The 17,497-nt window shown below is 39.3% G+C and overlaps 2 protein-coding genes across 5 annotated transcripts in view; both read right to left on the bottom strand.

Moving 5' to 3' along the window:
- LOC138769126 (neuronal pentraxin-1-like) lies at positions 1-11,672 on the bottom strand. Its single transcript, XM_069947366.1, has 5 exons — positions 10,415-11,672; positions 4,099-4,273; positions 2,498-2,745; positions 1,347-1,526; positions 1-680 (listed from the first exon to the last, which is right to left on the bottom strand). Exons 1-5 carry the CDS (start codon positions 11,333-11,335, stop codon positions 471-473), a joined length of 1,734 nt encoding a protein of 577 aa, XP_069803467.1. The 5' UTR covers positions 11,336-11,672; the 3' UTR covers positions 1-470.
- Positions 11,673-11,866: 194 nt separating this feature from the next.
- Positions 11,867-17,497, bottom strand: part of LOC138769978 (toll-like receptor 13) — a 110,118-nt gene continuing 104,487 nt past the window's right edge. For all 4 annotated transcript variants that reach the window (XM_069948779.1, XM_069948781.1, XM_069948782.1 and 1 more), the window contains exon 4: positions 11,867-15,083. In XM_069948779.1, coding sequence (XP_069804880.1) covers positions 14,921-15,083 — 163 coding nt within the window. In that variant the 3' untranslated portion in view covers positions 11,867-14,920. The remainder of the gene's footprint in view (positions 15,084-17,497) is intronic.

Genomic DNA, 17,497 nt, shown 5'->3' with positions numbered 1-17,497 from the left:
ATAAGGAGAACAGAGGAGAGCATCAACACAGAATCATATGACTGCCTATCAAGTATGGAGCTAAGTGTTACTTGAGCACATGCTACATAGTTCTCTGGAGGTCACAAGGCAGACCAGTACCCATATACCTGCTGAGTACCTGCCAGAGATTTTCTCTATGCCAGTGCTTTAGGTTTAGTGTATACAAAATAGGTTGCAGTATGAGACGTTGTAGAAAGATACACTTATACTAGCTGCTTCATTATGCAAACCACATGAGATCTACAAGATACCACACACTATTATAAAGAAAATACTAGATTATGACCAAACAGCATTGTAAAACACAACAGGATCATTAATTTGTGGGCAAAACAATGACACACAGTGGTTTCTACTCCATTTGAAACATTAGTCATTGGAGTACTGGAAGCCCATTCCATGTCTGGGCTCCCTATCAGAGCATGCTGTATGTGGAGGGACCCCTCATGTCAATGACAAGAGTTGAAGGGGAGTTTGGTAACACCGCCGTGGAGCTCCATGGATGACTCAGTCCACTCTATGACATCACCAGTAGAATGGGCAGCACAGGTTGCCATCTTGTAAATCTCACCAGGAGTTAAGATGTGGCTCCACATGTTAAAGTCAGAAATTTCTCCCACAAAGGCTTGTGTAGCATCAAACCTTCCGCCTAAAGTGTCCTAATAGTTAGAAACATAATTCAATCATATTTATCAAATATTAACTACCCTGCATAACAATAAAGTACAAACAAGGTCTGTGCAATGTGTGGAGTTGACGGCTTATAACCTTGCATAGACTTATCAGAACCTTGTTTTATGATCTGGAAGGACAATACAGACTTAGAATAACACTTTTCTGCAGATTTCTTTAGCTCAGATACTGTTCTTTATTAAATATAACTTAGTGTTCCCAATGTATCCCTAGGCTTTCCCATTGATTTGTAATTGGCAGGTGTTTGACATTTGGGACCCCCATCAACTAGGCGGATGAAGAGTGAAAATAATACACTGTAAATGTAAAAAAGAAAGGCTTTCCACTGACTTTACAATGTACAGAACCCCTATACACTACACAGTGAGAGGAGGGGGTATGTATACATGCAGTTCAGTGGATGTAGAAATGATGTATGAGATTTACAGTATATATTGAAACATTATATTGATAAGGTCTTCTACGTTTCAAGAATAAAGGGGCTAAATAAAAGGATCTAGAACCCCTTAAGGTGTTAACTTAGACAACAATCGCATTATAGACTCTGCAATTCAGTATATATATATATATATATATATATATATATATATATATATATATATATATATCTTCACAAATAATTCAGTTTTTACCTGCTCTTGTCCCAGAACAAATACTCCACCAGGTTTTATTGGGTGCCAAGGTGCCAAGCTGTCACCATTTCCACGCCTTACACCATCCAGATATGACTCCCACAATCCATCCCTGGAAGACCAGGTGACACAAACATGGTGCCATTTAGCATCATTGATAGCCAGAGGTAACGTTGCAGCCTGTATGTATAAAGTTCACAAGTAAGGCACCAGAAAATTCAAGATTTACAACTTGTATTACTATATGGGCAGTAGAGTATAACGGTAACTTTACAGAATATCACTGATATTTACATATTGTAAGACACTACATACCATAATGGGGGAACATGGGCTTATAACTGTTGTTCATTTATATTGCACCTGTCAGCAGTATGTTTGTTAATATGCAAATAAGGCTTAAGAGTCCAGGGGACATTTCCCAGCATGCCAGGAGCCCATATCTTCTTATTCACCAAGAAGGGTAGGTGTAAACCTGGGCTCTTGTTGTTCTTCTTGTTGGCACTTGGGCCTCATTTGCATATTAAAAACAGAATGCTGACAGGTCCTCTTTAGGATAAACCCCTCTCAATGGAGCAGGTCCTCTGCTCTCCTGGGCCACTCAATATTATATTTAGGTTTCCTGCATCATGCAAAATGATTGAGAATCCATACAAAGTAAGGACTCCAGTGGCCAATTATTGGGCTAACAGGGGTGTAATTGGAATCAGTTGTCTCTGTAAGCCTTTATATACAAATTTCCTAATATAGGTTACAGAAGGAAAGCCACAGAAAATTTAAAGGGAAAATGAATATTAGTTATTTCTTTTTAGCTGGGTGCTAATAAAAAAAAAAACTCCATAAAAGTTTTACACCTCTCATAACTTACAAAAATTTTCCAGCACATTCTCAGGTTATCAATAGAATTACTTATGCAACTAAATAAACTATACAATGCTATATGTGAATAACGACCTCTCAAAAATATGAATTCCTATTTTGCTTTTAGAGTTTTAGAAAAAAAATGCAACTTGCTTTGATCCCGCCTTAATCCTAAGTACGGTACTTTAATAAATAAAATTGCAATTTATTCAAAATGCAAACTATAAGTCCTCATAACTTTCCCCAGCTGTTAAACAGCAATAATATAATCAATGTCCGTGATCAGGTACCTTGTCATTAATAAGCAATTCCATGGGGTTGTTTCCCCACTCAATCAACACAACTTCATTGGCCTGGCCTGGAACAGAATAGGAGAAAGGTGTGCCCACACCCGGGGATGAATTAGACTTCATCCACAAGCAGATGGTGAATGCAAATATTTCGTGGTGAAGCGTCCTTTTGACCTTGGCATACATATAACTTGTTCTGAGAGGAAAGCTGACTCTGAAATCATTAGACTTCTTGTCTGCTTTATGTCCTATTGGAAGGAGATAAGAAATGAAGAAGAATAAATTTGACATTCAGCCTTAAATAAACATCCTAACCAACGGTTGAGTCAATAAAGTCCTTTCTTAAGCGTATATAAAACCTATTATAGGGTTAATGATTAAGAGTGTTAGAGAACATAGTATAACATATTATGTTATATTTACATTGTAGTATGATGTTCTGTACTAGCAGAAGTGTGTAGCACTCCCAGTGACAGAAATACGAAACGCGTTTGTGGGGCATTTTGTGAGTCAGGATGATTTAGTTGATGGGGCTGGGCTGGTTCCTGGTAAACACCCATTTATGTATAGAGCACGTGCACTTTGTTCATATTCGGGCAACTTACAGCCCCTTGTGGGGGAATGATATATGAATAGGTTTCCTTGTTTCTCCTGAACTTGCACGTTATTGTACAAATTATGCATTAGCACTTTATTATGTTACTTTATGTAACAATGCAACTGCACTTTAGGTTGTTAGATCTTGGGTACAATAATGATGGTATTTTGTGATCATATGTATTGTGGGATATTGTGTTATTCTGCCAATATATTGCCATGAATTTGTAGACCAAATACTTGCATGTATTCATGCCCCCCCCACTGTTTTTAGTATATATGTTTTTAGGGTGCGTTCACACGTACAGGATTTGCAGCAGATTTGAAGTCGCAGATTCAAAGCAAATCAAATCTGCTGCAGATCTGCTGCGGATCCTGTGCGTGTAAATGCACCCTTAGGGGATATTTGGATAATGATATTTTATTGAACATAAGGAAACTAATTATATATATATATATATATATATACCAAAATATCGATGCAGGTCCGCTGATAACACGCCAATCAGATGCACAGTCCTCTCGGGGTTCGACTCCTACCCCCAGTCTTACACAGGAAAAAAAAAGGTGGAGGACAGCATCATCTTCAATCAAGTGTTAAATATTTATTGTGCCAATTCGCATAGTACAGTGCAATGTTTCAGCTCATATATCTTGAGCCTTTTTCAAGCATGCTTGAAAAAGGCTCAAGATATATGAGCTAAAACGTTGCACTGTACAATACTTTAGTTATATAGAGGATCTTTGTAATGTATGTAATCTAAGTAATGTATGTTATTGTATATAGGAGCTTGATAAAGGTGTCAGACCAACACCGAAACGCGTCGCTCATTTTTTAACCTAGTGTGAATAAACGCCCAAGATGGACATCTATGAGGTCCTTGCAGTTATTTTGTGAGTCCTGCGCCGTGGCTGTATGTATGGTCCAATGGTCAATTCCAAACTTTATGCAAAATATAACTTGTAATTCTAAGTGGGTAGAAACATTTCCATATTTTTTTTACCTTTTTCATTTCCATGTAGCGCACCATCCATCTTGTGTCTTGCAGGGTCTTCGTGGTCTTTATCATTGTGTTCTGTTGTGTTTTGTTTTTCATGGAGCTGGTGCTCCAAGATGCTGATCTTCTTTTGGAGGGTGTCTCTTAAAGATGTTGAAAAAAGAGTGGAGTTTCTGTTTCTCTGTTAAAATAAACAGCAGAGAACGTCTTTAGTCAATCAATATTTTTAGGATAGGCTTGTTATCTGCCTTTACAACAGTTAGTGGGCAATCACATGTCTGTATACAGACAGAATTCTGTGGACTTCTTTGGTTAAAGAGGTGTTCTAGTCTATATTCCTGTACATAAAAAATAAGTGTTTGATAGGGGTGGCGCAACCTCCCTGCCAAATTCCTTCATGCACTGTTCACACTCTGCTCAGCCAATCAGTAGATGCAGTGGTGTCCCACCTCAGCCGCTGATTGGTTGAGCAGCAATAGTGAAGACAAATAGAAGATCGGAACGGTAATGATAATTTCTCTACTACCTTCCCTCCTGTCGACAGAGCACAGTCTGGCTCCCCAGGGAGTTAACTTAACCCCCCCCCCGGGGTGGTCATATTAATCAGGTACCCTTCGCTTTGCCGAATGGGGGGAGGGGGCACCTGGTTATATATTCGAGTCTCCCATTGTTTTTAATTGAATCTAGCACTCAAGCATTGGAAAACACTCAACTCAAATATTTTGGTGCTCACTCATGTCTACCCACAGGCATTTTTTGAATAGGAAAAAAATTATTGAATGGTTATGGTAGAAAAATTCCCCAAAGTGCATGAAAAAATACCACAGCTAGAGCGTGCTGCAATGAGACATGCCCCTGACCCAAAATGCAACCCAAGGCACAAAAGAAGCTTTGTGTGCATTTTATATTTCAATACTGACTTTCAAGTAACATATTTTTCTGCAAAGAAATGCAGGTAAAAATGTCAGGAGAACACCACAAATAATGCAGCATTTTTCTACAAAATGTTATGTGTGACACCAGGGTACAAAATGTGTCAAAAACAGTAATACAACATTGGCTTAGAATTACTAATGTGTCTAATGTGTAAACAGCCTGATAACTATGGCACATTCAAAGATTGCCTAATCTAAGTTTGCACAGTTTTAGTAAATGTGGGCCATGTTGAATGTTTTTTTTGTTTGTTTTTTTACCATAGAAAGAAACAATGGAACAGATTTATTAAAAGTGTCTACAAGTAAGACTCTTTTTGTTGCTCTTATCCACCAATCACAATGCAGCTTTTTATTTAACAAATTCAGCCAATCAGCACCTGAGGTTGGAAGCCTGAAAGGGGGTGAGGAAGATGAGTATGGCTTACCACCACTTGCCTGAGCATTATTGGTAAACCTATATAGTACAGGGTAGAAAGCCTCTTTAAGTTTTACCAGGTTCAGCAGGATGCCCTTTTAAAACTCCAGCAGGTTTTTTGTCTACTCCTAAAGTTAGTGGCGTAGGCAACTGCCATAGGGTTGCAAATTATACACTTACAATGAAAGGCAATGGTGATTCTGGGTACAACGCACTCTAGGAGCAGACTACAAACCTGCTGGGGTTTTGAAAGGGTATCAAAATGATTTAAATGATAGGTACCCTTTAAAAAAAAGTCCGTAAAAGAAGGCTTTTTAAGGTCAACTGTCCCATTTCTCCAGTTTTTCTTATAGCTTATTTACCTTACTTATAGGTGTTAAGTCAATTGCAAGCTTCATTAATCAAAAAAGCCAAGCATTTTGAAACTAAACATGATGATTCAACAGCATGTCCATCCTGCAACTTCCTGTTGCCATAGACTTAAATTGTACAAAAAACAGATCCATTAGAATCATGTTTTTTGAAAGGACAGAAAAATGAGACCATCTTAGAGTCCACACTGCATTTTTGCAATCAGTTTTTTTAAATCCGTTTTATGCAAAAAAAATGATGAAAAAACGGGTGCATTTGTGTGCATCCATTTTGATCAGTTTTTTTTCCATTGACTGCATCTGTTTGATCCATTTTTCTATCCGTTTTGATCCTTTTTTTTTTATAATGGCAGTCAATGGAAAAAAGGATCAAAATTGATTCACCGTTTTTTCATCAGTTTTTTTTTAATCTGTTTTGTGCATAAAATGGATAAAAAAAAACTGACTGCAAAAACGCAGTGTGAACCAAGCCGAAATTTAATGAATCTGTAAAAGGATCAGTTCTAAAACAGACGTAGTCCAAACCATGCAGATACGATATATGGGTTTTCTGCTAATTACCAGATCAAGTAGCCCTGTAGTCATTGAAATTTCATCAAACCCAAAGAATTGCTGACTAAATAAGGCTTAAAACATAACTTTTAATAGCTCACTAAAATGTAACACTAACTGTAACCGATAAAAATCATGTGACAAACACTGTGACAACTCACTCCCACGCAGTTAGACGGATGGTGGATAATGGAACCTGTAATCAGCTGGAAAAGATAGGGGAGGGAAAGGTGGACTCTACACTAAAAGTGAATGGCCTATCCCTGCCTTTTGGGGTGATCACCTCCTTAACAGGCTGGCCCCAACCACGATGACGGTCCCTGCTCTCAAATAAGTGCGTGGGACAAAACAATAAACACCAAGTGTCACTTCAAATATCCCAACCAAAAAATTAAAAGCCAAACTAAACCGTGTACACACCGTGACTATGTACAGTACTGATCAACAATAGATTAAAATATAAATGTTCCTACGCGTTTCCCCCGTCTGTTTACTACGAGTTCATAAGGGAACCAACAAGCATTGATCTTTTCTTACTTGATTATAGGATGTAAACAAATATTTATATTGCACCACTCCAGGATAAGGAACACAATGGCACCTACTACAAAATAATGCTATGAAGTGTGATTGTCACTCCTACGTAGTTATAATGATAAAGAACGTACAATCAATATAATCAATGGCAATATCGCAATCACATATGTGGAGTCCACAGCAGCATGATTATTTAAACAGTATTGTTCAAACCCCAATACTCTCTGGAAAAGCAAAAAAATATATATATATTATAACCTAGATATAGGTAGGGGCTAGTCAAATATATATTAGGGCACCAACCAAACACAACAAGTATGAGAAACAGATATACTCATCTAGGTAAAGGTTTTGGCCATCCCAGCGTCCAGAGAGGAACATGCCTTGTATACATGCGGGGATGAATCACCACAATGAGTCCCGGGTGAGCACCCAGACTCGAGTACCGATATGAGGGGTGTTCGGGGAGCTACTGCGACTCGCTGTTTTCCCTACCTTAAGTAGTTTGTAAATGCCGTTCAAATCAGGTCTAAAACAGAACATGACTCACACGGACATTTTAACAGGATAGCCAGACAAAATGTTAACAGGCTGTAGGTTTAAAAGCAAAAGTAGAAAGTAGCGAGTGCAATGGCCTGGAAATACTGCTCACATATCACCCACTTTGGCATAATATCCATGATAAGTATTTGATGTCAGTCATAATACATTGATATTAACCTGTGTCTGCACTGAATTACATACTATTGTGGCCACGTAACAGACTAACATTACCACTAAAGGGTAGCGCAATATGGAATAATATTAATGGTAGATTTACCCAGAACGTGCACGCTCCACGTATCACAGTAAATCCACTGCTATACTCATTACCATTACAGTCTATAGCAAGAACCCAAATAAGCAGACAGGAGCGTGCCAGAGGAATAGGAGTGGATAAGCATGGTGTCTTTATTATTTTTACTGGCAAGGCATGGAAGTAGTTAAAGAAAGCTGCCGCTATATTCTTGCTGCAGAATTAAAATCCACTGTGAGTATGCAGGGCTATAGACGCTAACGGTCATGAGTATCGCAGAGGATTTGCTGTGATATGCGCAGCCTAAAATCGGCTGAGAACATATTACATGTGAATCTGCTCTAAAGATGGGGATACTGAATAAATCTGTTGCACTGGTCACACCTTAGGGGGTCCAACATACAGCAGGGCTGTAATTGTTGCTCAGTGGTAGGGAGGGCCTGGTTAGGATTGGGTCTGAAGATTTTAAGGCTACAGCACAGGTCTTACCACAAGCCAACAAGTGGTTGTAAAATGTGGACTAATGCTTCAAGAGGAAGCAACACTTGTTTAGTTTCTTGTTGCAAATAGTAAAAGTACAATAAATATGTTTATTCATCTATGTCTATACCCAAACCCTGACCTGACCACCATTCTTCTGATGTTAAACCACATGAAATGCTTTATTCCATTAGCCATGTTTATAAACTAAACCATAGACCCACTTACAAACCAAATACTTACAAACAATTGAACCCCAAATCTTTGGTCACTTTAGGCCTTAACACGTTTTCATCAGGAAAAGTCCTGAGTGTACCTCACTATAAAGTTATACAGCATACTGTATACAGTACTATAGCCTCATTCACGCGTCCATAGTTCTGTCTGCAGTTGCGGACAGAACATAGGACCAATGCATTTCAATGGCATGTTGACACCATGATCAGAGCCCCCCCCACACACACACACAAAAAAAAGACAGGTCCTAGTGCAAACTCACAATTGTGTCATGGATCCCTATCTTCTATGCAATGTTTTGTGAATTTACAGAATTGTTGCACAGTTCCAAATACCTGAATATTTAAGAATTCAGGCACAGACTGTGGAACAACCTCTTTAAGGTGTGTGGAACTTATGAACAGACTCATAAGGAATCTAGGATAGCCGGGTGACTACCCCAGTTGGGAATATGTTAGAAGTTGTACAGATTTTCATCCAGTTTTCTCTAAAACAGACATGTTTAATAAATAACTAAAAAGCACTTTTCACAATGGGGCACTATTTATTTATGTTTTTGAGGGGCAGTGGTCTTCATCGGTGAGTATATATTGGGTTTGAGAATTGAAAACAAGCTTCGCTAGACAGTATTCTTCCCTATGGAATTTCCTGTTTTTCCGGCCAGTGTATTTATAGTGCATGTTATGCCAAGGTTTACATTTTTATGCTATTTAATAACAGCTTGGTGGTTACTAATTAACCTAGAGAAAACCAACTATACCCTGGTGATACTATTCTCCAAGTAGAATGTTTGTCTTGGAGCGCTTCTCACTTTACACCTGTGAACTAGTTACACAAAAGGCACAATAGATCACAAGAAATCACCAACTATATCCCCACTGATATAAAAGTAACACATCATTGTATAATACATCACATGTTTTATTACTATGTCAACACACAGAATACTAGCCTATAGTACACCATTGGTGCATGACTATTAGTGCAATCTCATTGGAATAACTGCATTGAAAAGAGTGGAGTTCCAACTCTCCACCAGTTTTCTTGACACTGGATAAGTGTAAGAAAAAGGGGCATTGGCTTTAAAAATATTGAAATCTGATCACATAGCATTTCACGCACAAAATTTGGGGGGAAATGTCCCTTCAATTTTTGACGCAGGATTTGTTTTAACTATAGCCAGAATAGGATTCCCTGAAAACATAATGAAAAAATAAAATAGGAATACTAATGTAATATGGATCAGATACAGATAAATGTATATTGTAATCCCTCCCCATTGCTTTCAATGGGCTTATTTCATCCACAAAATGCATCAAAGTAGTATATTCTGCATTTTTTTTTAAATACACTTATATTTTGTAGCCATGTGAATATTCCCATAGATTAAGATAGTATGGACTACAAAACACAGACACAATACAGATTTAAAATACACTCCTGTGAATCCGACCTAACAAGTCATCAACCTCATTATAACAAGCAGGCGTTACTACATCTCTCCCTAGTACATAGTCCTATTTACCATACCTTCCTCTGGTTATCAACCTTGCCAAAGATCAACAGATTGATGAGATTCAGGATTTCTTTTCACATGCATGAAAAAATATACATTTTATATTGTAACATGTTTTAGAGCATTTTTTATACACTTTCATATACTACCTTTGGGGGAAATCAAGAAAACACTCTACCCAGAGCATATTGTGCTTAAAAAATAAAAGACCTGACAAAAAGTCACAAAATCACCACAAACCAAAATGTTTTGTAGACAATACATTTTATATGTCATTATGAGCAATAAGTGAAAAAAAAGCCAAGTGTCATCAAAAACATCTTTAAAGAAAAACTATGTGTGAAACCTGACCAAACACTAAAGAAAAGGTGCATGCAGGTGTAGCGAAGCTGTGTTTTTCATTTTCCACATATGCGCTATGTATATTAGCCATACATTAACAGTTTAAAATACTGTATATGAGCAAAATCTAAATATGACTACCTGTATATGTTCCAGTCTGTCCTTCAATGATTCCAGCATTCTTTCCATTTGGGGAGCACTAGGTGAAGTGACCTCTGGGGGGTCTTCCATTGTATTTGGTGGAGCACTTGGTTTGCGATAATGTGAGTCATGTGCTGGCTGTTCCCTGTATTCCCGATGGGTGAGATGATGATATTCATGATCTCTGACATGTCCATGTATATCATCATAACCATGAGGATACTCTCTGTCATGGCCATGTTCTCGTTCATGTCCATGCTCCCGTTCATGTCCATAGTCTCTTTCATGCCTCTCTTCCCATTCATGTCCATGTTCTCTTTTGTTTCCATGTTCTCTCTCATGCCCCTCTTCCCACTCATGACCATGTTCCCTCTTGTGCCCATGTTCTCTTTCGTGCCCATGTTCTCTTTCGTGCCCATGTCCATTTTCGTGTCCATGTCCATTTTCGTGTCCATGTTCATTTTCATGTGTGTGTCCATTTTCATGTCCATGTCCACTTTCATGTCCATGTGTACTCTCATGCCCATGTGCACTCTCATGTCCAAAAGTTTCCTCATGCCCATGTTCTCTTTCTTGTCCATGCTCGGTAGAATGACCAAAGCCTTCTTCATGTCCTCTATTGTGAGGGTAGCCTTCACAACGGCTAAGTTTCACAGTTAGCTCTCTGATGGTCTCTCTCTGATCTAAGATCGTTTCCTTCTGGTGAACAACGGTTTCACGGAGATGTAGAATGGTTTCCTTTGCTTCTTCTTGCATGCCCACCCAGTGCCCCCCACCACCTGCACTATGACGCTGCATATTTGGCTGGCAGTCCATATCTAAAGGCATTGGGGTGCAAACAAATTTTGGAAGAGAATATTCCCCCAAGCAAGTTTTTACCAGAAGGGCATAGAATAGCACAAAAAGTGAGAAAAACTTCATTTTATCAGTGGAATATATGAATTCGAATTCAATAAATTTAAGAAGGTAAATCTAGTCCCTTTTGGCCGCCTCTCTGTCTTTTTATGTTTCAATTGTCCTTCTTAGTTGACAAATGACTTTCAAAGGATTTTAAAATCTGGTTTGCTCCATTTCTCATGTCACCTCCTTCGGTAATGATCAAATCCTCTTCTGTTGTTATTTCATTCCTCTCTAGTTCTAACAACCTGGTCTGCAAATGGCATTAGATGGAAGGCTAATATCCTTAAATCCCAGGGAGGCCCCACCTCCAATCTAGGTGTCCTACATGCAACCAGAGCAGATCAAAGACTTACTTTAAACATAGCTAATAACTCAGGAGGACTTTAAGAAGATGATGCCCTGATAAACTATTCATGCCCTGGAATCACTTCTAGACAGTCAGAATAAGTGAAGTATATCATACAGAAATTTTTCTGATGGTGGTTTAACATATTTCATCATTATTTTAGTACAACGGGTATGATCCAAAAAGGATATAACTACTATCCTAAAGTTGCGTATACGCCAGTAGAATGTTCTTTTCTTGTACTTTTCTGTTTCTTTACATATGAAAGAAATGCAGATACTTGCAGCTACATGTTCAGGATATTACTGCCTTGTTCATAATAATTGCTCAGTAAATGTTTTCTTGCAGTAAAAAAGTATTTGTCCCACTCCAGATATCTAATATTATTTACTTCTCAAATGTAATGTTTTTTTTTTAATTGGATGTAGCAAAGGTAAAGTAACATATAACGCTATTTCTTTATTAGTTCTGTTGAATGTCAGACTGTTCAGAGACGTAGCAGATGGCATTGGCCATGACAGTCAGGCAACAGGTAATCCTATCAAAATCGGGCTGATCACGCAACTGTAAGGTGTGTTCTATCACATAAGGAATACAAACATCAAAAGTATTTATTATTATGAAAATGCACATAAACACTTATGAGAATAACATCAGGATAAAATAGAAAAACAAAATACACAGCATTACACATCAGCAACATGTACTGCGCCTTCCATTGTGGATGTCAGCAATATCATGTATAAATTTGGAGAAAAAGACTTAAATTTTCACTGCTGTATATAAATGTGCCACAAGTAGTCATTTTGGCAGCAACCACTTAGAGCTAGTCATAGTGCCCCGGGCTAGAATCACTACTGTTTTTGCTTTAATCACTCCAACTGTGGAGTGATTGCCAGTCCAGACATGACCTGATTTCAGGGCTTGCTCTCACACACAATGGCTTTCTCACTCTAAGGGCCAGTTCATATGGAGTAAAACTGGTGGAATTCCGGGGTGGAGCTCTCTGCTGCAGAATCCCGCCAGCCTCTGTGTCATACAGGCAGTCTACGGGAGGGCCTCGCACCTCCTCTCTCCTCGGGGGAAAAATTCACAGAGGCGTAAAGAGAGGAGGCACGCGAGCCCTCCTATAGACTGCCAGTATGACGCGAAGGCTGACGGGATTCCGCCGCAGAATTCCGCCAGTTTTACTCCGTATGAACTGGCCCTAATGGAACTCCACCCACACGAATAGCCTCTTAAGGTCCTTTTACATGCAACAATCTGTTGGCTGCGGCAGCTGCAAACGAGCGACAATCGGCGAGATCCTGGCTTGTTTGCCTTGCCTTTACACAACGTAATAAAGTGTTCAGGCTGCATGAACAATCGTTCCCTGTATCGTTCGTGCAGCCATAGAAACTGATAGCACAGATATGTATATACCCATGCTGTCAGTTTCCATATCAAAGCAGTCTATACTTACCATCTGCACTGCTTGTAATTTGGCATCTGGCTCACTAGTCCTTCAGCTGCTGGCTGTATCTTCAGGCTTCAGCTCCTCCGTAATGATTGACAACTACAGGAGGCGGCACCTGAAGATACAGCCAGCAGTCGGAGTACTGGGGAGCTGGATGCCAGATCACAAGCAGTTATGTATACCCTGCTTGTGATCTGGAAACTGACAGCACGGATATAGGCATATCTGTGCTGTCAGTTTCCCTTTAGTGTTAGCAGCCACACATCCCCTGTTTACACAGGAAGCTGTGCGGCTGCTACCAATACATTTTGAAGCCTTCTCTAAATACATGATCAGCTGAGGATGAGATGCTTTCCCAAACCTCAGCTGATCGCTGTCACTTTTACATGAGCTGATTATCAGCCGAAGGAGCCTTTCTAGCGATAATCATAATTTACCTAGGTATACTGGAGGAAACTTCCTAATAGAGGACTATCTACAGGGTCACACTGCCTACTGTGGGCTAACTACAGGGGGTCACTACCTACTATATATCTACTGTCAGATGAGAAATTATTTAACCTTTATATAGAGTATATGTAAATCTGAACTGTAAAGGTGTCGAGTCGGCTACTCGACTACTGGGGGCTTTCTACTGGGGATGATCTACAGGGTGACATACTGGGGAAACTTCCTACTGAAACTATCTACAGAAGGAAAGTACATACTGGACATGGGGGTTATCTACGGGGGAAACTGCCTACTGCGAGCCATCTAAAGGTGAGAAACTGCCTACTGAGGGCTATCTTCAAAGGAATCTAATTACTAGGGGCCTACTGAGAAAACAACCTACAGGAGGCTATGTAGAAGGGGAGAATGTCTGGAGATTTGGACCTGAAGTGATCTCCATGGGGGAAATTTATCAAGGGTTTTGTGCCTATTTTTCATTGAATAATTGGATTTTTCACCCAAGTTCAATTTATGAACTAGTATTCGACAGTATTCACCCAAAAGTTTGTATAATCTGGGATTAGCGCCCAATTTATCATTTGCCACTTTTTACTTAGATACATTTACTTTGGCAGTGCTACATGTTAATAAATCTGTCACAAGATGTTGGAACAAAATACACACCAATCCCCATTAGAATAGTTGCACACATTAGACTCCTTAGTAAATGTCCCACCATGTATTTGACTTTGCCTGTTGGACCTGTAACCATATTGTGACTATCTGTTTTTTGCCCTTGTTTCTGCTATTTCTCCTCCCCTAATGTCCCCATTTGGTGTTGACCCAGCCTGTCTGACTTCTCTCTTTTGTGCACTTATCCCAGTGTAGGGATGGTTGCCCAGATGCGGAGTGGATCGTCCAAGTAGGTAGGGGCAGTGGGGTGGGTAAGAACAGGGCTGCACTGATCCCTAACTAGCGTGACACTAGTACTGTACTGTGGAAACAGATCACCAGTGCCATATCATGGTATAGCAGAGAGGAGTATGTGTTGTGCTTTGATTGTAACGTAAACAAGAGTATTTTTTATTCAGTAAAGCAAGTTAAGATTTTCACAATGCCTTAAAACAGAAAATCCATTAATACTGTAAAACTGTACAATTTTTGATTATACATTGATTTTATACATAGATATTGTATCACAGCAGGTACTTGTTTTTACTTTTTCCAACTAAACTATGATGCTTACTTGATAAATGTTGCCTAGAATGTCTGGATAAATAAGCATGTAGATGCTTACACCCTATCTGTCAGGCTAGCTGTGAATTAGACCTGATTTCTGATAAATACAATACATGAATACATTCCCTCCATGTTGTCAGTTAGCCATGGCAAGCTGTACTGTGTCCTCCTCATATGCACCAGCATCTAATGCTTTCCGAAGCTTGAACCAGAAGAATTCATCGCCCTCGGGGTCTTCAGGCCAGTTAATGTATGTATTCTGCTTTATCAGCTTCCTTAATTTGTGATAGGCAGAAAGTCTGAAAAGAAATTGAACAACATAATGAGCTATGAGAATCTCTGGCGGTGGGAATAAAAGCCTATCATAACACAAAAGACGTTCCCAGCACACAATAGCTTTTTTACTAATGGGATTTCTAAGAGCTGAACCATCGTGAACCCGGACATGGCAGAATCCAAACAGAGAAATAAAGCAGGAGAAATCTCACTCTCACACACTAGTTCATCTAAGGACAGGAAACACACTTTTTAGAGGTTATTGCTACGATTGCTCAGTTCTACTAACAATAGCACTTAACTTTTTGGGTCTTTCACAATTAAAAAATGTTCGGGAGAAAAAAACTACTCACCTTTCTGCCACATATAACTATTTCTCATAGAGCCATGTCAATAAAAAAGATATGGCTGCTCAAATACAAAAAAACAAACAAACAAAAAACACAAATAAAAAATAACCCGAATAGATCATTAAGGCCGGGGGTGTGTAATGCCAGAATAACTAATATAATATACTAATACAATATGCTCTATAGCTGTATTGAGGATTGAGGAGACTATGGGCTCTATTCCACCGGACGATTATCGTTCAGATTATCGTTAAATCGTTCGAATCTAAACGATAATCGTTCGGTTGAAATGCAGTTAACGATTAACGACCAAACGAGAAATTGTTGATCGCTTTATAAGACCTGGACCTATTTTTATCGTTGCTCGTTCGCAAAACGTTCGCAAATTGTTCGCATTGAATAAGACATCGTTCGGTCGTTCGCAATAGATACGAACGCAATAGCGAATAAATAGCGAAGAAGAAACGATCGCAAATACGATCATAAGTAACGATTATCGTTCCATGGAAATGAGTGAACGTTTTCAGGTCTTTCGCAATAGCGGTCGTTTGAGATCGTTAATCGTTAACGATTATGCAAAACGATAATCGTCCGGTGGAATAGGGCCCTATGACATTGGTCTATTTCTTGAAACAGCAATTTGGCCAATGCCCCGAGGGAGTAGACAAGGACAACAAAAACAACTATTCTGGCAATGTTCAAGTTTCTGTCTCCTGGCTGGAAAGATTTTTCTTGCTGTTGAGCTGTGACATAATAATAACCTAGAAAACTGCAACCTTTGTCTGTCTGATATCAATTGTGGTGTCCCTGGTGCCGGGCTTACCAGCCAGTATTTTGGATAGGTAAGCTGCCCTGCCTCCGTGTCTCTGGGAAGGACACTTACAGGCTGATGTATCTAGACGCTCCTGATATCTATCTAAACATGTGGAGCAGTGTTCCCAAATATGTGCTTCTACCGCTGGTACAATATTTCAGTGACCTCCATGGACTGACTGCAACTGGTTTTGTAACAGCTAAAAAGACACAAATTGGGAACTACTGATCTGAGTCTGACTCCTCTAAAGCCCTAAGCAAAATACATTGCATATTTTATACACTTTAGTTTGACATTGCAGGAGTCAGGTGGAAGTTGCAGGATTTTTTTTTCTCATTTTGTATTTTATGATCTATATGATTCTGAAATCTCATAGTTTTTATTCTGACCACTAGGTCATAATCCTGAGTAATATACAGTGGTACCTCGGAACTCAAACAGTTGAGTTCTCAATCAATATTTCCAGTCTTGAAGTACAGTAATTCCTGTACATAATACATCTGAATTTAAACTGTTCGGTATGTCAACGAAAATTTACCCAGAAGTAATGTTCAGAATTCGAACTTTACTCAGTATCGAAGCATTTTTGCGAGCATGGATTGCGGGTTATACCTAGTAAGTTTAACACAGGTGAGGCTTTACATACAGTACTGTATAAGATTGCTGGAGTGCATATACAGCACAGTAGTAGTACAGTCAGTGCACTACCATCTCCCATCCTGTACCGTATAATACTGCTGGAGTGCATATACAGTACAGTAGTAGTACAGTCAGTGCACCACCATCTCCCATCCTGTACTGTATAATACTGCTGGAGTGCATATACAGTACAGTAGTAGTACAGTCAGTGCACCACCATCTCCCATCCTGTACTGTATAATACTGCTGGAGTGCATATACAGTACAGTAGTAGTACAGTCAGTGCACCACCATCTCCCATCCTGTACTGTATAATACTGCTGGAGTGCATATACAGTACAGTAGTAGTACAGTCAGTGCACCACCATCTCCCATCCTGTACTGTATAAGATTGCTGGAGTGCATATACAGCACAGTAGTAGTACAGTCAGTGCACTACCATCTCCCATCCTGTACTGTATAATACTGCTGGAGTGCATATACAGCACAGTAGTAGTACAGTCAGTGCACCACCATCTCCCATCCTGTACTGTATAATACTGCTGGAGTGCATATACAGTACAGTAGTAGTACAGTCAGTGCACCACCATCTCCCATCCTGTACTGTATAAGATTGCTGGAGTGCATATACAGC

Source organism: Dendropsophus ebraccatus, chromosome 12 (assembly GCF_027789765.1).
Source record: "Dendropsophus ebraccatus isolate aDenEbr1 chromosome 12, aDenEbr1.pat, whole genome shotgun sequence".
In the NCBI taxonomy this organism is placed as follows: Eukaryota; Metazoa; Chordata; class Amphibia; order Anura; family Hylidae; genus Dendropsophus; species Dendropsophus ebraccatus.
Note: the sequence above shows the minus strand (reverse complement) of the source record. Positions and strands in the feature narration are given on the sequence as shown.